The sequence below is a fragment of the Tetrao urogallus genome (assembly GCF_951394365.1).
Source record: "Tetrao urogallus genome assembly, chromosome: 16".
Taxonomy (NCBI): domain Eukaryota; kingdom Metazoa; phylum Chordata; class Aves; order Galliformes; family Phasianidae; genus Tetrao; species Tetrao urogallus.
The window spans coordinates 12198122-12221137 of record NC_136829.1 but is presented as its reverse complement, the minus strand read 5'-3'; the positions used below and the strand labels follow the sequence as shown (position 1 = coordinate 12221137).

Below are 23016 nucleotides of genomic sequence, written 5' to 3'. Positions count from 1 at the left end.
CTACGCGCCCCGAGCGCCTCTGCGCGGCGGCGGTGCGGCGCGGGGCGGGGCCGGGCGCGGCCCTACAAAGGCGGCGGTGCGGCGCGCGGCCGATACTCACCGGCACCGGCGGGCGGGGAGGGCGGGCGGCGCCCGCGCTGACGGGACAAAGCGCGGCCATGAGCCCGCTGTAGGCCGCTGGGAGCCGCCGCCGCCTCCAGGGAGGGAGGGAGGGGGTTCTGGCCGCGGGTGGATGCCGGTTGCGGCCGGCCGCGCCCGGCACCATGCACACCGTGCAGAAGGACACTACCTTCACCAAGATCTTCGTCGGGGGGCTGCCCTACCACACCACCGACTCCTCCCTCAGGAAGTACTTCGAAGTCTTCGGGGACATCGAGGAGGCGGTGGTGATCACCGACCGGCAGACGGGCAAATCCCGGGGATACGGCTTTGTAAGTGCCGCCCCAGCGCTGCGCTGCGGGCCGGGCTGCGCGCGGGCGAAGGGCGCGGTGCGGTGCGGTGCGGTGCCGGTACCGCTCCGTGCGTCCCCCAAAGTCCTCGCTCCGCTGGGACTGCCGGGACCGGCCCCGCTAAGTGCCCTAACGGAGCGCCAGGAAGGCGAGGAGAGCCGCCGGCTGAGGGCAGCTCGGTGCGGGGCACGCAGCCCGTTTGGGCACGGGGCGCTCCGAGGAGCGGAGCGGAGCTGAGCTGAGCGCCGGACCGAAGCGCGGCGGTAAACAAAGCGGTCCGGGCGCCCGTTGGCGGAGCGCTGCCGAGGCGCGGTCGCTACAAACGACGCGGTTGTCCTTCCAGGTGACCATGGCGGACAGAGCCGCGGCTGAGCGAGCGTGCAAAGACCCCAACCCTATCATCGATGGCAGGAAAGCAAACGTGAACCTGGCGTATCTGGGAGCAAAGCCGAGGAGTATTCAAACCGGTGAGGAGCCCGAGAGGTCCGTCCCTCTCTTGTTAGGTTGCTGCGGCACGGAAGGAGTGCTCGGGCTGATCGGCACGCTGCCTGCTCGCCCCTGGGTGCTGCTGGTGGAGGACGCGCTGTGGTCGCGTTACCTCTGTGCCGTATCCATTACTGTACCTGTTACACCAGCACAGCGCACCCAAGTTCACGTAACTGAGTTAAAGCCCTTTTCTTCCGCGGCCGATCTGTTTTCCTGCTCTCCCCTCCGTTACGTCAGCGTTAGCACCGAGATCCATTTCAGCGTTTTGCCCTGGGGTTTAATTTTACCCGCGGTGCCGGGCGGTAGATGAGGTGTTGTGCCCGTTGTCTGTGCTGATGGCCGCACTCGTGCACCATCCTTTAATCTGAATCCCCATCTGCTGCGCGCTGTGCACCAAACGAACTTGCTCCTAAACGGGGCTCTAAGTTTGCTCACGCACGCAGCACACAAAATGGATGTGCGTTGGTCTGATGTTCTGTGTGTGTGGTGAGCCGCAGGGCACAGTGGGTGCCATTCGGTCATATTGTTTTCCTGAATGTTTTTTCAGGTTTTACCATAGGTGTGCAGCAGCTCCACCCAGCCTTCATCCAGAGACCCTTTGGGTAAGTGGATGTTGTTTCTTAACAGTCGGGTGGAAATCAGATCGCAAATCAGCTTCCTCATTATTTAAAATGCGTGAAAAGAGCCTCAGATCGGGAGAGGGGAGTTGCAACAGCTGTTGTTAATGCTGGGAGTGCTTTATTTCTGGTGGAGATTTCAGAAGTTTTGTGCATTTGTCAGCTTTCATATAATTCCCAAAGATCCTCCTTTATCCTCAGTAAGTCTCAGTCACAGCAGACCCGGCGCGCTGCTCGCTGCTTTGCCAGCTTCAAGAATTCACGAGAATTCAGATATATGGAAAGCAGTTTCTCTGTTGCAGTACTTAAGGTGTCAAAGCAATTAAGCAAATTCTGTTCTCGTGTTTCTCAAATAAGAGCTGCTTCCTCTGCGCCGTTTCCCACGTAATAATGCTTGGGGTACAGTTTTATCCTAGAAAACAAATTGCATTGGAAACAAAGTCTGTTACTTAATGAAAGTAACACTAGGTCAAAAATTGATTTTGGACAGATGTTATACAAGGCTTGAATAGTCTGCAAAAGTGGGCTTTTGTCTGCTGTTTTCAATAGCTTATACCATCCCTGCTCGGTTAGAAAAGTCCTCTTTTTATACATCTAATAGGATCTGGCAGCTGCTCGGGAAAAGACAAGTGTGCTTCACGAGAACAATAGTGACTGTCATACTGCCTTCATTTAACTGTTTAATGATTGATGCCTTTCCTTTTCTATGCTATTTCAGAAAGTGAATATTGATAAGGTTTTTTATTATTATTTTCTAAGAGCATTAAGAAAGTAGTGCATTTTGTAAGGCTTTTGAGCACCTCTCTGTTGTAGTTTTTATGTGACAAATATAAATAGATGGGATTTTGGCCTTTGTCAACAGAAATATTTCATCCCTTCCCTGTTTTCTGTTTGTAGCACTTCTTGTGCTTTTTTTGAGGGATGAGGGGGAAGAAAAAAAAAAAAACGAGCTAACAACAAAATAGAAACTTTCACTCCTCTGCCCTCACGCCTGCAGTTGCCAACTGCCTGGGTAATCTCATTCCAGTGAGTTTATGGGTGCAAGAGGCTGTGTTGCCACAATAGCGCGCTCCGGTGTATGCGTTGTGCACAGTTCAAACATGCCAGTTTTCATAAGTGGTCACAGCTCTGTTGGAAGGACTTGAAGAACATCTGTCGTGAAACGAAGAGGAGTTTTTTTTGTGTGTGAGAGCCACAATAGCACAGATAGAGAAGCTGTTGTTCTTCAGGAGTGTTGGGAGTTACAGCAGCTTTCGGAGCCTTGGAGGTAGGCAGCGCCTCTGAGATGTGACCACCAGAGGCTTTCCAAAATGCACGAGAGCACACAGTAGAGCTGGGTGATAAAGCCCAGCACGTTATGAGGTTTTTCATGAGCAAACAGGCGAGGTGTGCAGGCAGGAGCTGACCCTTGCCTATTCCCCATGCAGACGATCTGCTGTTCCTTTGTGTGCCTCCCAGCAGCCACAGCTCTGCGGCTGTGGAAAACGTGGTTTTTCTTTTTGAGCAGTTCACTTCTTAGCTTCAAATCCAGAAAAATGTGGGATCGAGTGAGTAGGTGTTCCCTGTGATCTAGGCGGCTCCTGTTCCACTTCTTGGTTTCATCATTAAGCCAGCAGAGCTGCACTTGGTGCATGCAGCAGAGAGCACTATAAATTATTTATCAGTTGCCAAGAGACAGGAACCAGGAGACCAGAGGGGTGGAAGGAGAAAGGATTATATATCGTTATTTGCAAGCATCGGTAAACATGAATTTCGTTGCATTCAGTCACCACTGGAGCAGAATGGCTAGAAATGTGGGTTTGGCAGAACGTGGAGCCATTTACCTGAGCACCACGGCTGGGGCTGTTCTGTGGCTTCTGAGCACAGCATCAGGTGCTCAGTCAAGCAGTGGGGCTTGGCTGCCAGTTTTCCCTTTGTGTTGTCATTAGATCAGCAGAAACAAGAGCCTGCCAGGCTCCGCTCTCGTGTTCCCTTGAACTCACGATGTTCTTTGTCCTCTGTGGGATCTGAGGATGGATGAGGAGTTTATCGGGGTCTGGCAGTCTTTGGAAGTGCGGCCAACTTGCTGTTGCTCATTTGCTGTCCGCATTGTGGAGCGAATCCTGGTCTTCCCTAAACAGAGCTCTCTATTTTCTCTGCTTTGCTGCACACGAGGTATTGCAGGGTTCTCCCTCCTGTACCTTCTGTCTCTGCAGTGTTTGCATCCAGGGATTGCCATAGAGTTTCCAAGTGACGATTGTTTATGGGACGTGGGGTATTATGTGTGCAAGCTGGATGTGGCAAGGAAGAAATGAATGAACAGCCCATGATCTATGAGGCAGTTAGATAGGAGGAAACAAGCCACAAAATGCAGGTTTTTTGGTAAAACGTGAATGGAAACTATGATGAAAGTTACCCAAACATTAGTAAAGATTATTTATAAACCGAAGGCTTCCCCACAGCCCCAGGGACCCAAATGCAGCTGTAAATATTGCCCAGGGTATGCGGAACAGAAAGAGAAACCATGAGGAGCCTCTCTCCTTCCTCCTGCTGTCCTGGCAGAGGAGGCACACAGCAGACAGCACGGAGTCGGTAGTAAATCCTGTTTTGAAAGTAGTCTCTGGACTGTCGTAACTGGAGATCTTAACAGTAATGTGAGGTGAGGGATGTGGCTGTGTCAGGGTGACTTGGAGATCTGGCTTCTGGGGTTAGGGAAGCAGCCCTGGGGGCTCAGACTGTGGCTTGTAGGTTGCACTTGGCTTGGGGGCAGGTGGGAGTGCCCCAGCATTTGCCTGTGGTTACCAGCTGGCATGGAGCTGTGTTTATGTGACCAGAGGATGGGAACTCTTCAGATTGACTTATGTCTTACTGCTGAAATGTCCCTATAAAGAAATTTTGAGAAATATCTGAAGCATCTCTGGAAGCTGCTAAGAGTACATGCATAGGCTGCTTGGCCAGGAGCATTGGTGATGTGGCAGAGCTGCCTTGTGCTCCCATTGTGGTCCTCTTCTCTGGGGCTCCTCCTCAGGGGAGGTTCAGGTTGGATATTAGAAAAGATTTCTTCTCACAGCGGTCAGGCACTGGCACAGGCTGCCCAGGGAAGTGGTGGAGTTGCCACCCCTGAGGTTTTCAAGGTGCATGTAGATGTGACACTGAGGGACGTGGTTTGGTGGAGGAGGCTCAGCAGTTGGACTTGGTAATCTTGATGTCTTTCCTAGCCATAATGATTCTATGACCCCACTGCCCCAGGCTGGCTTGAGCCCTGCAGGGAGGGGGATTCCCTGGTTCTCCTCTTCCCAGCTGTGCTCTCAGCTCTGTATGCAGGCGGTGCATGGCAGCTGCATTCCTGTGGCTGTGCCTCAGCAAATGGGCTATCTGTGTGGGAGATCTACCAGTGGCTGAGTAAGTGACTGAGCTCTTGGAAACTTACAGCTGTCTCTTGCAGTATCCAGCTCTTTCCATATCTGCACATGAGATGTTGCTCCAGAGACTTCATCTCCCATCCTTCTGTAGTTGCTTATTTTGCTGGCCTGTGGTCCCGGGCAACACTGGAAATGGTTAAATCTCTGTGATTTTTGTCATTTCATGCATTGGTCTTGCTGCAGTGGGAAGTGAAGGAGGTCCCTATCAGTGTCAGCCCATCTCCCTTGCAGCTGCTTATCCTTAAAACTTCTCTACTGAGTTCAAATTAAGAAGAAACAAACTTTCAGTGGCCAGAGAGGCACAGGCTGCCCTTGCCCTGTTCAGGCTGACAGCTGGCACCCCCGGCTCTGACTTTCATTGCACCACGTCCCAAAGCTGTCTTGCTGTAGGACCCCCGGCTGCTCTGCTGCTCCTGTGGGGCAGGCTCATCAGCACCTGTTGTGTGTCGCGTGCCAATAACATGAAAGCTTTGGGGGTGGGTGATTTCCTAAGAAACACTCAAATTTGTTTTCCAAATGGCTTCAGCTGCTAGTTCTCAGGCATGCTTGCTGCTATTCAGACCAAAAGATTCCCAGTCAGGAAGAACTCTTTATTTTTTTTTTGCTGTTTTTAAGAATAGACTTGTAGTTATAAATGGATCTGATGGCTTTGCAAACTAGGACGTCTACTTCAGGATGGCAAATGTTGGTACTGGGGCCAAGGCCTTGGTGCTGTTGTTTTGGACGCAGTATTCTCATGTTCTGCATCTTTATAGAAGACACAAAGAGAGAGCAGCCTGATATACTGACTGTATGTGTGGCTGTACAGCTGGGGTGCTGAGCTCAGGACAGCACTGGACCTTTCCTAGGGACCGAGCTGTTGATTCAGGCTTCACTGTGCCATTTGATGTATGTGAGGGAGAGCAGGGCTGAGCTGGCCCTGCCTTAGTCTCATCAACACGTGGCTCAAGCTGTGCCCTCTCCTCTGCGTGGCTCTGTTGGTGGATTTACTGTTCTCCGTCCCAAAGCAGTAGCAGCAGTGACCCAAGTCCTTTCCCCTGGTTGCAAGGAGCTAAGGAGCAGCAGATGTAAGCCTGTCCTCTTCTGATCCATTGCCACTTTAATCCCAGGGCAGCGGATTTGTGCACGTGCCTGAATTTTGAGAGCAGCCCAGCCTGTTCCTGATCTCGTCTTTCTTGAGCGCAGCTGCTGGCCGCTGGTCCCTAACTCTGTGGTATTAAACACATGCCCAGTAATTCGAATGATAAATGCAGCTCTGACCAGCCTGCTTCTGAGCTGGGGACACCATGAGGGAACAGTTGTGCTGATAATTTGGTAGCAAGGACACTGGGTCACTTCTAAATATGACTTCTATAAAGAACTTCTTCCCCACAGATGGAGCAGGCTGCATACAAGAGCTAAATATACTTTATGATCACAAAAGATGAAAAGTCTTGGACCTGAGAGTGAAAATTTACTCTCCTGTTTCTTAATTTCTTGATCCCTTAAGCAGGATTGCACTGACCCTGATTCCCTGTGTGTGTCAGCTGCCCTGTGCCCTCGCTGGGGGCTTGGGGCAGTCGCTGAAGGCACAGCTGGCAGCAGACACCCCAGAAACACTTGAAATCAAATTTCTTTCTTGTCTGAGCAACTGCTTGTTTTATCCATTATCTATTTCTGATAAAAGAAAACCTATTACTTCACTGCTTCTTCTGTAGGTAAAGCACTGTGCTTCAAAATACTTTGTATATCCAGGAAAGAACTTTGATAAATGTATGAAGATTTTAATTAAAAATCAGTGGAAAGAATCATATAAAAAGAAGCCTGCTAGAAATAGAGTCAGTTAAATGTAGGCAGCTTAATATATATATTATTATCAAGCTTGTCAGGTACTGGAGAAGACTTTAAAGATGTTTCTGTAGCTTTTGCACCTTCCCAAAATGCAGAGGAACGTGGGAAAGCTTAGTTGAAAGTGGAATTTCTGGGGTTTCCTGGATGATAATCTGTCAGAGCCATTAGTTTTCCTCCTACATGGATGCAGTGAACGTAGCATCCTACTGGCTTTCTCTCCTTGATGCTGAAGGCACCTGCAGATGACTGAGGTGAAGAGTTTTCTGCTGCTCCGGTCAGTCTGTGTCTGTTTGGGCTGTGCTGATAACTCTGGATCGCTGACTGGCTGTGGATAAACTTCCATGTGGCTTTTTCCCTGGTGCCAGATGGCTCTTGTTTCAGGCCGATTTTATTTCCACCTCTTCTACCTGAGTGGTTTCCAGCCTGCTTTTCCAAATCTGTTTTTGGTTTGTCCCACTATGCTTTTCTTTGGAATTACTACTGGTTTTTCTTTTTCCCATGGGTGTGTGGGAGATGAGATGCCGAGGATAAAGCTGTGAATTGTTGAGCCTGGTTAACTGGTGGTGGAGCTCAGGATGTTACTCTCAGGCTCTTGGTTAAGAAAAAGGATCAGGTTGTTGTTGGAGATGTGTTCTCATCTTCGATAGGCATCCTCTTTCTGTTTACTTTTTTGTTCTTTCTTTTCCACACCTCTGCACTGGCTGTGCTTCCTGATGAAGGCGTGGATGGCATTTATTTTTATTTCTTTCTGTGGGATCCACCTTCATTAGTTTGCATCACAAAGTCAAGATTAGCTAAGGCTGTAAAATGATGGCATCGCTGGGCTGCGTTGGGTTCTCAGCTACTGCAGTGCTCCCTGTTCCCTATGGTGCTTTTTTTCCTGACAAAATGAAGTTAGTTTGAAATCATGAATGTTCATAGTAATCATAAATAGTTGGCATTTGTATTTCTTAAGCAGTGGTTCTGGGGTGCTCAGCTATCAGTAGGGGTTGTCATTGAATCCTGCAGTATGCTCACTTTCTGCTCTGTACTGATTCCTGCCTGGGACAGTGTTGCAGCAGGCTGCTCCTCAGCCATTGCCACCACCACACTGTGGCAACCAAGCAGGAAACCCAGTATGTACCTGTTTCCAAAGGACTAGAGCAGGAAGAGCAGAAGACAGACAGGCAAATCAGTTACAAGATGAGCAGAATTTTTTTCTTTTTTCCTTTTTTGGTGCTGATTTGTGTTTGTGTCACAGTACAGCAGGCAAGGGTACATACACAGCCTCAGTGGCTCACCCTTGTCTGTTTGGAATCTGGCTGATGAGGCAGAAACCATTGACATTTCAATGCACGCTTTAATAGGGACATTTCAGGAATCAGAAGACTGTCATGCCAGTGGTTGAAGCCCAGCCCAAGTCAGTAAATGCTGATGAACTGCACAGTGGTCAGTGCAGAATCAGTGTCCCAATCTGCATCAAACCGTTCTGCGTTGTGTTTGGATTTGAGAACAGGACTTGAATTTGTTGCATTTCTGCAGCCTGGCACTGTGGCTGTAGGCATTGCCCAGACACCAGTGTTTCACCCAGGGTTAAAGAGCCCAGGCAGCTCCTTGTGTGATGTGTGCTGTCCTTGTCCTTCAGGAACGTTGCTCCTGGGGGCATCGGCCATGGCAGGATGTGATGTACAGACACTTACACCACAGTGGTGCTGCACCACTTCAGCCAGGGGTTTTCTCAGAGCAGCTTTGGTCTGATGCGCTTAGACTCACAAATTCTCTTCAAAATCTCTCTTCAAACCTATCACCCAGGCTATGGTTGGACATGTTACTTCTGCGCAGGCAGTTTTTACGTTGCTGTGGTACCTACCAGCTGGAGCCCAGCATCCCCTGATAGCACTGCTGGTGCTGTGTATCCAGAGGGCTCAAACACATCCGTCTGTCCTGGCATCACGTGTTGGGGCAGTGTGGGTGTCTCTGTAGCAGCTGACGGGTCAACTCTGGTGGAAATGGAGGCCAAATTCCTGGGGAAATGCTGCCGTTTGTGCCTGCAGTGGCAGACACAAAGGGCTCTGTTTCTTTTTTTCTTCAAGGACTAAATGGCTGGCCATGGCAGTGGCATTTGTGTGCTGATCTGTGAGGCTGCCGAGAGCCCCGTGCCCCTTCTTGTTTACTAAGTGTCTGTGTGATGCTGTGTCCCTCCTGACAGAGGACTGCACTTGTCTCCCACCTTGGCAAAGGCAGCTCTTGTGTGGCTGGCAGAGCTAGAAGGGGCCGGGAGCTCCAGCTTTCTCAGACCAGCACGCTTTGCAGGGGTCTGAGTGATTCTTGCTGGGCCTTCACCCCCATCACCACCAATGCCATCAGCATCTGCTGCATCTGCAGGTGGGGGCAATGGGGGTGGTGGCAATTGCTGCTCACCTGGGTGATGTTTGCTACTTGTGCTGTGCGTTCTCTTCTGGCTTGCAGGGCCTGTTGTGGAGATGAGGAAAGCTGCAGGGAGGAAGGGAAGGCATGTGAACACATCTCATTCTGGAAGATGTTCAGGTTACAGTTTGCTGATCTGTAGAAAAATACAGCACTCCAAAGGAGGTTGTTTTTTTTTTGTTTCTTTTTTTTTAAAAGATTTTTCAAATATAACAAAGGAGGGAAAGGTGTTTCAAGACCTTCTAGAGATGCTAAATGCAGCCAGCAGTTAACTTCGTCTGCTGTACTGGTTTTGTTGTCTTTGTAGCTGCAAGTAATCCAAGTGACCTTATCTTGGGTTGACAAATGACTCTCCATCTATATGCTAATTCAGAAGCCCAGACTCCATAATATCTGTAGTGAATCTCCTATAACTAAATGCTGGAAACCCACAGACCAGAAGAGCCTTCCCTTCACACAGAACATGATGCTGGAGTTTTTTCAGTGCAGTAAACTGATGTGTGATGCGTGCCTGTGTATGTGCTGGGCTGGGATTTATTTCTGGAACCAGGGTACAAGAATACTCCTTGTCTTGTTAGCTAATGGTGCTTTTTATTCAAAGGGGCACTGAAGAGATGGAAACTTTCCTTGCTGAGGAAGTAGCGGTCTAGGATGTTGCAGGCTCGCTGTCTCTTTGGAGCATGCTTCAAGAGGAGCCGTGTGCTTAGAGACAGCCCCTGGAGCATGCACTCACATGGGGTGTAGCTTTGATGGATTTCCCAGAGGCTGTCAGCCCAGCTGGGTCATTCCACAGGCAAAGGCTTGATGGCCCAAGGAAGAGGCGCCTGCTGCAATCTGATGCGAGCACGGGACATTGAGCCTGAGGTCTGAGCTCTGGTGGGAGCTTCTGACTGAGCCATGCTGGTCTTAATTTGGATCACAACTGCAACAAAAATGATTCAGTGAACGTCTGTCACCTCATTTCATTCTTGTTAGTCACTGGCTGATACTGGGTACTGTGTATTTCTGGACTGAAAGGCTCCCTGTGAGCTCTGGAGGTGGCCATTGCATTTAATCAGCCAAACATGGGGGTGCTGCTCCCCGCCATGCATCCTGCCCCATGCCTGTGCTGCCACCTCCTTTCATCTGAGGAGACAGAGTTGCTGAAAGGAGGAAGGATAGCAATCATTCTGTCATAGTGCAAATTGCCTACAGAAAAAAACAGTGTGCGAGTGGCAAAACAAGAGAAAGATCAGATAACGTGTGTGCTTGTTTGGGGAAAGCCTTTCTCCTGCCTGAAGAGCGGGTGAAAGCATCCAGTGCTGGCTGGAGAGCAAATGGGAACAGCCCCGTAGCTGCTGGCAGGGGCAGCCCCAGGGCACTGAAGGCACGGCTGAGGCCCTGGGCAGTGCTCAGATGGGGTGAGGGAGTGAGAGGCCCTGCAGAAGCTTCCAGGCCACGGCTGGGGCAGTGCACGGGGTTCTGCTGCCCTATTTCTGACAGGGATCAAATGGAAGAGTGGGTCCCTGAGCAGCTGAGCTCCGCTTCGCAAAGCGCTTCAGGCATGCAGCAGCCTGCAGTGTGTGAAAAGCCTGTGGGAGGCTTTTAAAAGTGGTCGCGTTTGAAAATGCACTGTCACACACATCCACACAACAGTCCCCCAAATGCCTGAATCTGCATAAGTGTGGTGCAGAGTTATACCTTGGTTTTTGTTTGCCAAAGCAAGTGGGGTTTGGGGGTGGGGATGAGGAGATGTGTGGGGTATGTGTGTGGGTCACTGCTGTCACTCAGTGCAGCACGGCAGTCCGGTGGAGAGCCTTTGCACATGGCTGGCACCTCTTGGGGCACGGGGCACTGCTTTTTGGTTGTAATGTGCTGTCAGCTACTATTTTGGCAGCCCCAAATCTTCTCACGGGCCTTTCCTTCTGTTTTTATGTATTTATTTATTAGTTGCTTATTAGCATTTCCTAACAAATGAGTAGGCAGTCCTGCATTAAGCATCCCCAGGATGGCTCGGTCCGTGCACGGCTCGGTTCCTGCCAGCAGCAACTGAAGGTACAGACTGGTGATCCTGGAGTGCTGCTCTGACCCAACAGCCACCAAAGAGCATGATGGGGGGGGGGGGGAAGAAAACCAGAAAGAATATCTCATGTTTTACAACAAACACATTGTAGCGTTGCCCTAAACATCCCATGTTATGGAAACACCAGCCTAAATGTGTGCTAACTGATAACAGCGAGGAAGGCCCTGGGCTGTTCCCAGCGCAGCTGCCATGGGGCACGGGGAGGGAGCATGGAGGTGACGGGCAGGGACACGCGGGCCGGACCCCTCGCTGACCCTCTCCCTTTGCTCCCACAGACTCACGCCTCACTATGTTTACCCCCAAGCTATCATTCAGCCCAGCGTGGTGATCCCCACCCCCGTGCAGTCCATCGCATCTCCCTACATCGACTACACCGCCGCCAGCCAAGCCTACTCCCAGTACACCACAGCTGCCTACGACCAGTACCCCTACGCTGCCTCTCCCGCCGCAGGCTTTGTGGGTTACGGCTACACGGGGGCTGTGCAGCCCCCCATCACCGCCAGCACCCCGGCAGCGCCCGCCACCGCCTTTGTGCAGTACCAGCCCCAGCAGCTGCAGCCCGACCGCATGCAGTGAGCCCGCCTTGCTGGGACAAGTCCTTTGCAATGGAAGGAGACAATTAGGACAACAAAAGCAACAGGCAAAAGAGAAAAAGAAAGAAAAAAAAAAAAAAAACAAAAAGAAAAAACCCACAAAACAAAACCAAGATGCAAAAAAAAAAACAACAAAAAAAAAACAACAAAAAAAAAACCCCAAACCAAAACAAACAAAAAAAAACAAGGAAAAAAAAAAGTCGCCCTGACCTGTCTCCCATTTATTTAGGTGCATATCAATACCTAAGCTATTTCTAGTGCTACGGGCAAACCCAAAGCCTCGCAGTCTGACTGTGCTCGCAAAGAAGGCCTTCGGGTAAGTTGTTTTTCAATCTGGACAGATCGCGTCTTGAAGATGTTCTTAAAGTGACTGAAATGATTCACAGGAAAACTGCAGCTCCTCGCACACGTCGCAGGCTGCTTCCATCACCTGTGGGCTTCTTTCTGCCCCCCCAGCCCTCCTCATCGAACCTGCAATTTTCTTATTTACTGTTGAGGTACAGAGGTACTCGGAGAACGTGGAGAAAAGCAATCTTATTTTTTGGTTGTACAAAAACTTTGTAATACTCAGAGATGCCTTACAGAGAAAAAAAAAAAAAAAAAAAAAAAAGAAAAACTATTTTTTAATATTTATTGCGATTTTATTCGCATGAGCTGTGAATTGCAGACAGAAGAATAGTAGTAAGTATCTGCCTTGTTTAATTCTCATTTTACTAAATTATTGTACGTAGTTAAAAGTTCCTAAGTAATTGCTGAATCACTTCAACTTGCAAAAGGGAATATCAGCTCGACGGAGGGCCAAATATTCCTTTAGTCAACGCACTGTACTATTTTCTTATTGTAATTGTTACTCTGTTAAGATTATCTCAAATTTAGGTATATTTTTAAAATGCAAAAAAAAAAAAAAAAAAAGCAAAAAAACAAAAAACCAACCAAGGATACCGAACATTTTGTCTACTTCAGTAGATCTTTTGTTACAATGCTGCAAACTATGGAGACATTTACAGTATTTATGTCAGAGATTTGGGGCTGTTGGCCAGCTAAGCTTAGGAGAATATCATGAGTGGAGCAAAAGGAAGAAAGGTGTTATTCACTGAACAAATGAGTAAACGTGACCTTTTTATGCTTATAACGCAACAGCCAAATAAAGGAAGAGAACAGGCAATGTAAGTTAAGTGCATTTCTACAAAGAACAGCAATAAACTATTTTAACTTTTAAAGTGATTGGATACTGTTACGGAGTCATGTTTGCTTGGCTGGAGTGCATTAGGGTGTATCAAACCAAGCTGTTGCAGCTGGCCTCTGTCTGCGATGTGCTAGGGTGGGACCTCAGCCCAGCACTGCGTTGTGTGGTCACTACCTGGGCACAGCATGCACTGTTGGTTGCTCTGTGTCTCCCTGTGGCTCTCGGCAGCTGGGGCTTTCTGTGCTCTGGGAGCATCGTGCTGGGGCTGTGCCCAGCCTGGGTGCTTGAGCACAGGCAGTGTGTGTGGAGCAGGGCAGATGGGTGCTGAGCCTGTGCAGCAGTGCTTACACCTCGTGCCGCCTCAGTGCAAAGCCAGGCAGCTGCCATCCCATCTCAGCCCAGAGCTCTCAGGCAGCAGGCAGTGTTCTGCCCCAGCCCTGCCTCAGTCTATGGGCTGCAGAGGTGCCTGCATCCCCTGAACCTCCTGTGCATTGCTCACATGGCCACATGTGACTGGACCTCACTGACTTGCTTTAGAAATTTGGTTTTCAGATTTTGACAATTAGGAATTTCCAATATTTGTTTTTAAAAGTAAATAAAATGATTCTGTTTGAACACGACAGCAATCTATTTAATCTCTGCAAAGGCGAGGGCAGGACTGGTGCCAAGAAGTGTTGCATCTTTGGCACCAGGTTGTGTTACTGCTCAGAGGTGATGATGCCTAAAGCTGTGATGGGGGAAGAGGGTGCTGTAGGACAGAAGAAGAGGCAGGACAGTTCTGTGTCTGATCAACTGCCCTGTTGAAGTTAAAGGCACAGAGCGGGCATGTCTAACGTCATCAGTAGGCTTCAGAGTAAACAGCCCATCTAGATGAATGGAAACAGCTCATTCCTCCCTTCTTCATACTGCATGAGAATGCAGAGCCTGATGGTGCTCTGTTAGCTCTGCTTGGGGTTTTACTTACAACCATGCGGGTGACATTTATTTCCTTTTTAAGTAATTACTTTCTGTATACAGCTGTGGGGCTGCCAAACGAGTAAGAGCTGAGCACCGCGTCCAGCCCAGCGCCAGCGGGATTGGAGCCTGGCTGCTGGCTTTGGAGTCCTGTTGGGGTGGGGATATTCAGCAGTTCCTTCTCCCTGTTTGAGTATTTGGTGGGGAGCACGTTTTGGGGCTGGGAGCTGCTGGAACTGCCTGGCCCTGCAGCATCCCTGTCCCCAAGCCCCAATATGGTCCCGCAGCAGGGCTTAGCACTGGCTGCTGCCTGCACCTGGGGCCTGCCTCTCCCTCAGTCAGTAAGACCAAGGCCTCTGAAGTGTCATCTGTCAGGAAAAGTGCTTAAATTGCCTTGCAATCGTTTAAAAGCTTAATTATTATTATTTTTGTGTGAGTGCACTGCTAGATGGAGCCTCGTCTTTCCCCTGTGCCATGTGGCTTCTGTTGTCCTATGGCCAGAGAGCTTGTGTTGGGCTGCTATTACCATGCTGGTACAGGCCACCTCCCTGCAGCTGTGCCTGTATGCTCAGTCATTTGCAAGACAAATGCAAATACTTTTCCCAGGAAAGCATCAGACTGGGGCTATCCAGGTGAGTGTTGAGCTGCAGGACATCCACCTGCTGCCACTTGTCAGCATTGCCTTAAATGCCAGCACATCCCTCAACAGCACGCCAGGACTGTCACCCTGACCCAAAGGACAGTGACATCCTGGGGTGCTCAGGCAGTGCAGTGCTGCCCACATGCAGCCCTGCTCCTGCAGCAAAGCCAGAATTTCTCGTCTGCGAGGGAAAGGCCTGAAGTGGGGTTTGGTTGCATGGCAGCAGGGATGCTGGTGGCACTTGCCCTTTAAAATGAAAAGTTCACAGCAAAACGGTTTTACCCCCTCACACACAGGGAATGCTAACAGCATCCTTTTCTTTTTTTCCCCACTTCTGGCTGAAACTTGTTTTTCCCTCCTTTGTGCCTCTCTGAATCCTGCCAGCGCAGAGATTCCCTTGTTCAGAGAGAAAAAAAAGGAAAGAAAAAAAAAAAAAAAGAGAGAAAGAAAAAGTTAAGCCTGGGATTAAAAACCCCATCACTAAAATAGTCTGAATAACAAAGTCAACTGCCTGCATGGGGGACTGCCGCATGCCTGTCCCGTATCGCCGGCCGGCACGGTCATGTGCTGCTCGAGATAGTTCCTGGCAAAGCTTCTGCTCAGCCTGATAGCCCCGCAGCTGCTGATACTGCTCTGCCTGCAGGAACAGCCACAGCGCTGTGGGATGATGTGGGGGAGCAGCAAATGTCCCTTTGGGAGCAGAGGAATGGGTTCTTCTTGGGACCGGAGCCACCTCAATGCCTCCGACACTTCCCATGGGATGGGGCACCCCAGGGCCTCACTGGGGGATCTGTCCTCACCCCACAGCCCTATCCCTGTGCTGACAGTGCAGCACAAACTTTGGGGCACAGAGGTGTGCCACGGGAAGGGATGATAGCACAGATAAGACCCTGCTGTGTGAGGGCAATGACAGGCTCAGATTTATCAGCTGTGTGCTCAAAGCCTGGCAGCACTGGGGCTGGGGGATGGCGTGGAGAGGGGGGAGAAGGAGATGTCTCACATGGAGAGGTCAGAGCTTCATGTGCTGCAGTGCTTTAGGGTGAAACTGGGCAATAAAGGCAAGAGCCTGAGAGCCACAAACTCCTCAGCCACTGAAGCTGGGCTGTGCCCCGGCAGGTGCTGGGCTGCAGAGATTATATCCATCCTCTACAGATGTGCATGACTGCATTCGTTTACTTGTGTGGGCATTAAAACTCATACATAACATTTAAAGAATTATGCAGAGATTTGTTCAAACGTGCATCTATTGTTTATTTATTTGCTTAGATGTTAGAATCCATGTATGTAATTTGAAGACGTAATTTCACACCGTTGTGTTTAAATTCGGTGTTGCACAGCCCTGCGTGACAGCAGAGACACAGAGGTAATGCCCACGTGTGGGCATCATTGCTGTTGGCTGCTTACAGAAAGGTGTTCTGCATCTTTCTGTAAAAGCCACTCTACTCAGTTTCCATCAGCAATGCAAGAAAGAAGCTTAAGGAGAAATAATGCAGCACAGAGAGGCGAGAGGTGAGCCGCAGCCCCGTGCCTGGAGGTGGGTGGGCAGCCCAGCATTCGTTCCCATTGACGTGATGGGCCCCAGAGTCCCAGCAGCAGATTTTGAGGAGCTTTTAGACATACAAAGCCAAAGAGCACGGCCTTTTATAAACCAGCACGGAGCATCTTGCCTCAAAAATAGCACTGAGCATCTTATTACATGTTCAGCACTCAAAAGACCTTTTAAAATCGGGCTAAGCTCGCCTGAGTGGTTCCCGTTTAATCTCTCCCTCTGGATAAACACTGGGGAGTGCACAGATACAGCCGTCCATTTGTTTTCTTGAGTAACATCAGCTGCTCGTGTTTACGTTTGCTTCTTGCATGCTAGCATGTTAAGTAAACCTGGAGCCCTGTGAAATGAAAGTGAAATGAAAGGAATACATGGTACCATGATTTTGCTGAGATCTGGCTTTAAAACTAGCAGATCTTAGGCATAAAGATGAGCCCTCAGGGGAAAAAAAAGCCTTCAAACCTCACATCCTACTTTATTTTCAACGCTGTACATTGCTATGACTCATTTTGGAAAGGTAAACCAGTTGTTTCCTGTTTCCGACTAAGTTTGTGCGTGTATATATTTATACATTAGTTATATATATTTATATGATCTATAGAAAAATCTCGTTAGAAACATACATGCATGAATACATATACGTACTTTCAGCTGCATGCATATTCATATATATATATGTATATGAATATTCATGTATATATGGACAGATGTGCAGTACGGTTAGCCTGGACAAGAGAAGGCTCTGGGGGGACCTGAGTGCGGCCTTCCAGAACCTGAAGGGGCCCACAGGAAAACTGGGAAGGGACTTTTTATAAGGGCATGTGGTGACAGGACAAGGGAAAATGACTTTAAATTGGAAGAGGGGAGAATTAGATTAGATATTCGGAAGAAATTCTTTACTGCGAGGGTGGTGAGACTCTGGAAGAGGTTGCCCAGTGAGGCTGTGGATGCTTCCACCCTGGAAGCGTTCAAGGCCAGGCTGGATATGGCTGTGAGCAACCTGGTTTAGAGGGAGGTGTCCCTGCTTATAGCACAGGGTTGGAATGAGATGATTTTAAAGGTCCCCTCCAACCCAAACCGTTCTGTGATTCCGTGATAGTATACTTATGTATGCTATAAACCTACATCAGTGCATGGATGGGTGCAGGAGCGAGGGCTGCCTGCTGGGGGCTTTCCCCTCTGCGTGCTCCCCCCATGCTGAGCCCACTGAAGTGCCTGCAAGGCTCACAGCAGTCTTGCAGGAGCCCTGTGGTTTGTGGCAGCATTCCCACGTGTGCACTTCGATCAGCCAACCACGAGCACTTCTTCAGTCTCACTCAGACACAGCTATTTTGGGCACCTGCATGCTGGACGAGAGCTTCAGCCCTGCCAGCAGCTCTGTATGGGTGAATGGAAAAAATACATATATACACATATAGCCCTTCAGTTGGAGGACTGCTGGCAGGAGTCAGGCTGCCCCAGCTCTGGGCACTGCCATCCCATCCCACATGGGTGAAGGGGAGGTGCTGTAGACCAAACCACCTCCATCCCCCTCCTCATTCCCATCCCCGCTGCCCCCCCAGCCTCATCCTGCCCAGCCTGCCCAGCCTCCCAGCAGCACCAGGATGAAGTACAGAAAAAATAATAAATTGAATCCAAATGTTTATACCATTGGCACTGTCTGGGGCATGTGCCTAATAAAGATGAAGAATATTTTCTTGTAACTGCCTGCTAAATTGCCAGAAATGGCTGCTGAGCAGACTGTGCAGAGGCAGGATGGAGGGGGGGGGGTTAACCTGTTGGGACAGATGATGGACAGACAGACAGATGCTACGTGTTCTGGCTGCTGCACTGAGATGCCTGGGAAAAAAAAAACAAAAACAAACAACCAAACCAACAAAGCCCAGCCCGAGCCATTGCAACAGAATGGCTGCAGTGAGGTGACCGGGCATTTATTCATTTCTTCAGCATCATCAGGCTGTGAACGGGGCCCCGGGGGCGGCGGAGCTGCAGGCTGATAAGGAGCAGCTCTGTAATCTCCAACCCCAGCAGCTGGATGGGCGGCGGTGATAACGCATATGCACAGGGTGTCCAGAGTGCTGTGGGGTTTGTGTAGGTGCAGGGGGGGTGGGATGCAGCGTGCCCACAGCACAGCACCCTGCTGCCACCCTCAGTGGGATGCTGCCCGGTCAGGGCACAGCACACAGCTGTCATCAGGGTGGGTATGGGCAGCCCGGCTTCTGATGGGGGTAGAAAGCCAAAATCTCAGTGCTTGGCTAGCACTGCCAAAACAAATGGCAAAAACCAACTGGTGGAGCTCACACGCTGATTAGAGGAGTTCCTCATTGGTGTGAGGGGCACGGGGACCTGCAGACCCCCCTTGGAGATGTGCAGGATCTGTGGATGCCCACGGGGCACTGGGACTGTGCCCTAGCACCAGGAGCACTGAGCGCCGCCGCTCTGCACTGCCACTGCTCGGCTCCTGGGACAGCCCCTGTGTGCCAAACTGCACACACGATAAGCTCTGCTGCAAAGCACATTTTTGCCAGAGGGCAGCAAGATAATATCTTAAAATAGCTCTGCGTGACATTTGAGGGGTCTGTGCCACTGCCTTTTCCATGGGCTGACTTCCCCTCCTGCCCTCCCCAGCTCTGGGCAGGACCATCCCGTGGGAAGGCTCTGCTCCTACAAGCTGAAGCAGCCACGTGTGACTGCGGAGGCAGCGCTTTCTGCAGCGGGCATCGCGCTCTCCTCGTGGCACGGTGCTCTGCGTGGCACTGCAAGACAAAGCCCTGCCTCCACACCTCGGTGTGCCTGTGCCAGAAGTTCCGCGCCCGCTCTGCCCGCGCTGCCTTGGCTCGGGCTGAACAGAATTTGGCCAAAGCCCCGGCGAGGGAACAAAGCGGAGAGCCCCAGCAAAGCGTGGGGGAGCTGGAGGAGGGCCCTGCTCCATGCACAGCCTGTCTCCAGCACCAAAAAACAACACTGCATGAAAGTCCAACCTTCCCCTCGCTGCCGTCGCCTCCTTTTCCCTCTCCCTCTGCTCCCAGCGCTGCTCAGGGAGAATGGGTGGTGTTTGCTGGGGTGCACTGGCAGCTGTGTGACACCGTGGAGAAGAGTGAGGGGACGATGCCAGCATCCTGCCTTGGGCAGGACAGCTCCAGTGCTCCGTGCTGCAGGCGCACAGCCTTAACCCCCATGGTGCCAGCTGGGCATGGTGCAGCACCGCAGGCTTTGAGCTTGCAGCAGCACTGACAAGCAAATGCTTTAAAAGAATTTATCCCTCCACATTGGATTTTAGGCACACGCTCCAAATCTCTCCTGATTTGCTTATGCTTCCGTGCTGCTTTTAGCGTGTCATCTTTAAAGGCAGAGTTTCAATTTCTATCTAACCTTTCTTAATGGAAGGTTAGAAATGCCTTCAAAGAAAATAAACATTGCAATGCCCACACAAATTTTCTAACTTTTTAAAAGGCCCATGAGAGCAGCTGCTTTGTGTAGTTCAGAATTTCTGCATTTAGGAAATGAAGCAGCTCACATAGGCAGGAAAATGTGGCCCACACACTGCTGCACTGCAGACCCAGCTCCTCTCTCAGTGGCCAAACTGCAGCCAGCCCATAGCACCCAGTGTTTGGGTGATCCTGGGAGCCAGCTACTGGACTCTTATCCAGGGCACAGACACCTTGTGTCCTTCCAGCCCCTTCTGCTGTGCTAGTATCCCCAAAATCCAGCCCTGCCTGTGAGTACGTCCCCGCAGCTCTGCGTGTCCCCCCCTATGGGTGCCATGCATGGCCTGAGAGCAGCCAGTGGCCGCTCAAGCAGCAGCACAGGGCTGTATGGAAATGCAGCACTGTATCTCAGCAGCCATTAAATGCACACCTGCTCCCGCATCGTGCCGTGGTGGGATGGCCCTGTCCTCTAAGACACGCATGGGTGGCTCCTTGAGTTGTGTTTCAAGCACCCAAACCAGCCATCTAACCCAGCCACCCACCAAACCAGCCATAAAACCAGCCATCCCAAGTGGCTCCCTGGAATGGCTGCCCCGTGTCCTCCCTGCAGGTGGCCCAGGGATGGTCCTGTCCCCCTGTGGCCTGCCTGCCCCTAGCATGCTGGTGGTGATAAGGCTGGAGGGTGCTTCGTTATTACTGTTATCAGAACAAAATAAAGCCTGTCTGCCTCCAATACATTCTTTTGTCTTAATTGTTCTATTTCCCTGTGCCTGTGCTCTCCTGGCCACACCACTCCTGCCAGGAAAGCAGAGCGCTGATCATCCTCAGATGGTTCACACAGAGGTTTCTGTTTTGTTTTGTTTTAACAAGGATCCAAGATGATTGGGGGAGGGAAAGAACTTTTGTCCTCTGCTTAAAATAATTCAAGAGCTTTCCACTGCCTATGCCAGGCCAGGCCGAAGCAGATATTTGCATAACAAACGAGCTTCTCCTCGCTCTTCAGCCCCAAGCGACTCCTGAGGCTCCTGCTCCATTCTTCAGCTCCAGCTCCAGCTCCAGCTCCAGCTCCTCCCATCGCTGTCCCACAGCCCCATGCAGGAGCTCAGCCGAGGGCTTTCATGGAGCAAACTGGAGAAGGTGGGTGGAAACAAATGCTACCAGAGCCTCAGCGCCATCCAAACATTGCATTCTAAGGAAGAAAGAGAGAAGGCAGTTATTCATTTTGAAATGAGTTTCCATCGAGATTAGATCCTTTTTTTAATTACATGTCATTATGGCTACATAATTAAAAACAACAATCCATAATCGGGCAGATGCTATCATCCCTCCACAGACCTCTAGACCTCTTGAGCATCTTTGCAGCCCACAGGTAGCATTTGCTACAGGGCAGAATGAGGATCCTTCTGGCCATTTTCAACAGCGTTCTGAGGCACAATGTCCTTGCCCTGGGCCGGTGCTGCCCTGGGCCTCAGGTTTGATCTGATTCCTCCCACCTGCAGCTCGCTGCCTTGTCTGCTTCCTCCTCCTGCCCAGTGCCAGCCGCTCACAAGCCCCGCCGCATCGGTGCTGCAATGGCACAGGCACAGGTATGGGCAAGACGTTAAACTGGTCACCAATTTACAAAGAAAAGAAAAAAAAAAAAAGGCAACAAAAGACCAACAAATAGTTGACTCCGTTCCCAGGCAAATAAAAAAGAACAGTTTGGGATCGTCACCAGTGTCCCTTTGTTTACGGAATGCAGCAACAGAATAGACAAGGAAAGAAAAACCCCTGCTGATAGCGACAGCTCAGCGTGGGTGAAGCAGGCAGGGACATGCCCAAGGAAAGGAGGGTCAGGCGGTGCCTATCTGCTGCTGACGGGAAATTAATGTGCCCAAAAGCACTTAAAAGAAAATAAAAAGGACCAGACCTGATTGCAGCAGTTAGAAGAGATATATTCTTGGCACGGAAACAAAAAGCAAATTCATAGCAGGTTTGGAGCCGATCTTACTGGCTTACATGGGATTTTATACTTTGGTAATTCCATTGTTGGCTGGTGATACCTGATTTATGGCTGAATAAGGTCCTGATCCTGCAAACATTTACTTATGTATTTTAGTTTTACCTTTGCCCCAGACGCCCTATTAATTTCACTGCAGTGAGGATAGTGCTTGTTTGCAAAGCTGGCGCCTTTGCAAGAAAATCTATGCCATAACGCCTGCGATGAGGAGGAAATTATGCAGTGAGAAGTGAACTCTCCCACACGGGTGACTGCTTGTGGCCTCAGGCAGAGACAGCGTGGCACACGCAGCCCCTCCAGCCCAGGAGCTTCAGCAGGCAGCAGCGATAGCCCTCAGCTGAAGCCTGCAGCTGCTCTCAGCTCTGGCAGCCACTGCAACAAGTGGAGAATCAGGCAGCAGCGTGGCATTAAGTTCAGTGTTACACCATCATTTCCCCTGGGCAGACCATCAAGACGAGCTTCTAAACAGAGCCAAAACAGTATTTATTTGTTGTTTCCGTTCAAGAAAGTGACATTTACCATTAAAACCACTGGGTTTAGTCTATACCCTCCTTGTCAGGAGAAGGGGCATGCTAAAATTCATCCACCAAACACCATCCTTTAACAACACAACGACCGAATCTGCTTCAGGTTGATCACAAGAATAAAAACCTGACAGAGGGGAGGAAGAAAAGCTGCGAAGTTGTGGACACATGGACAGAATGCAGCAGCTTCGGCTGCCAGCCCAGCAAGATGCTCCCAGCAGAGCCATTGCTCACATGCCCATCACATGGGAACACTCTGCTGCTAAAACCGGCCGAAAGAGAAAAAAAAAAGGGGGGGTGGTGGTGGTGGCTGTGTATCTTGGAGCAGCTGCTTTCCTCACTACTGCCGCCAAGCCTTCCTGAGAGCAGAGCTACTCCTCAGTGCAGGGCAGAATTCATTTGCTCACAATGGAGCCATGGGGGCTCTGTGGGCAGCCCGGGCTGTGCACGGCCAGGGGCTGCTGGGGGCCTGGAGCCGGGCCCAGGGGCAATGGAGGCTGTGGGAGGGCTCAGAGCAAAAGCCCTCCGGTGCAGATCTGTGCTGCTCCCTGTAGGAGATGCTTGGCCAAGATGCAGCAGTTCCCAGCCCACGCTCAGTGCTAGCTGCCCAGCAAAGCTTGGAAGCTGCTCGTGTGATGTAGGGCACTTCGGCTCCGTGTGAACACTTCCTCCCTGGCACATCTGTCGAAGAACAGAAGCAGCAAGACATGTGCTGCTATACTTTGATTTCAGCATCTCTACAAGCTAATGGCTGGCTGCCTGCAGGCTGGGGCTCCTCCTCCAGAGCCGGAGCACAGCGTGATGTGGATCTGGAGTTGTGCAGCTCAGGTGGATGCAGCCTGCAGCAAATCTGGGCAGTGCTGGGGCAGAGGGCACAGCCACAGCTCTGCTGCAG

The 23016-nt window shown here is 50.5% G+C and overlaps 1 protein-coding gene across 1 annotated transcript; it reads left to right on the top strand.

Annotated features, from left to right (window-relative positions):
- The first annotated feature begins 254 nt into the window (after positions 1 to 254).
- Positions 255 to 13068, top strand: RBM38 (RNA binding motif protein 38). Its single transcript, XM_079543508.1, has 4 exons — positions 255 to 509; positions 793 to 916; positions 1483 to 1537; positions 11527 to 13068. The coding sequence occupies exons 1-4, from the start codon at positions 264 to 266 to the stop codon at positions 11825 to 11827; spliced, it is 726 nt and encodes a 241-aa protein (XP_079399634.1). The 5' UTR covers positions 255 to 263; the 3' UTR covers positions 11828 to 13068.
- Positions 13069 to 23016: the final 9948 nt, after the last annotated feature.

Excerpts from the sequence above, each read along its gene's own strand:
- RBM38 (XM_079543508.1), top strand. The coding sequence starts at position 264 with ATGCACACCGTGCAGAAGGACACTACCTTCACCAAGATCTTCGTCGGG. Across the intron at positions 917-1,482 it reads GCCGAGGAGTATTCAAACCG|GTTTTACCATAGGTGTGCAG; the intron begins GTGAGGAGCCCG and ends ATGTTTTTTCAG. Across the intron at positions 1,538-11,526 it reads TTCATCCAGAGACCCTTTGG|ACTCACGCCTCACTATGTTT; the intron begins GTAAGTGGATGT and ends TTGCTCCCACAG.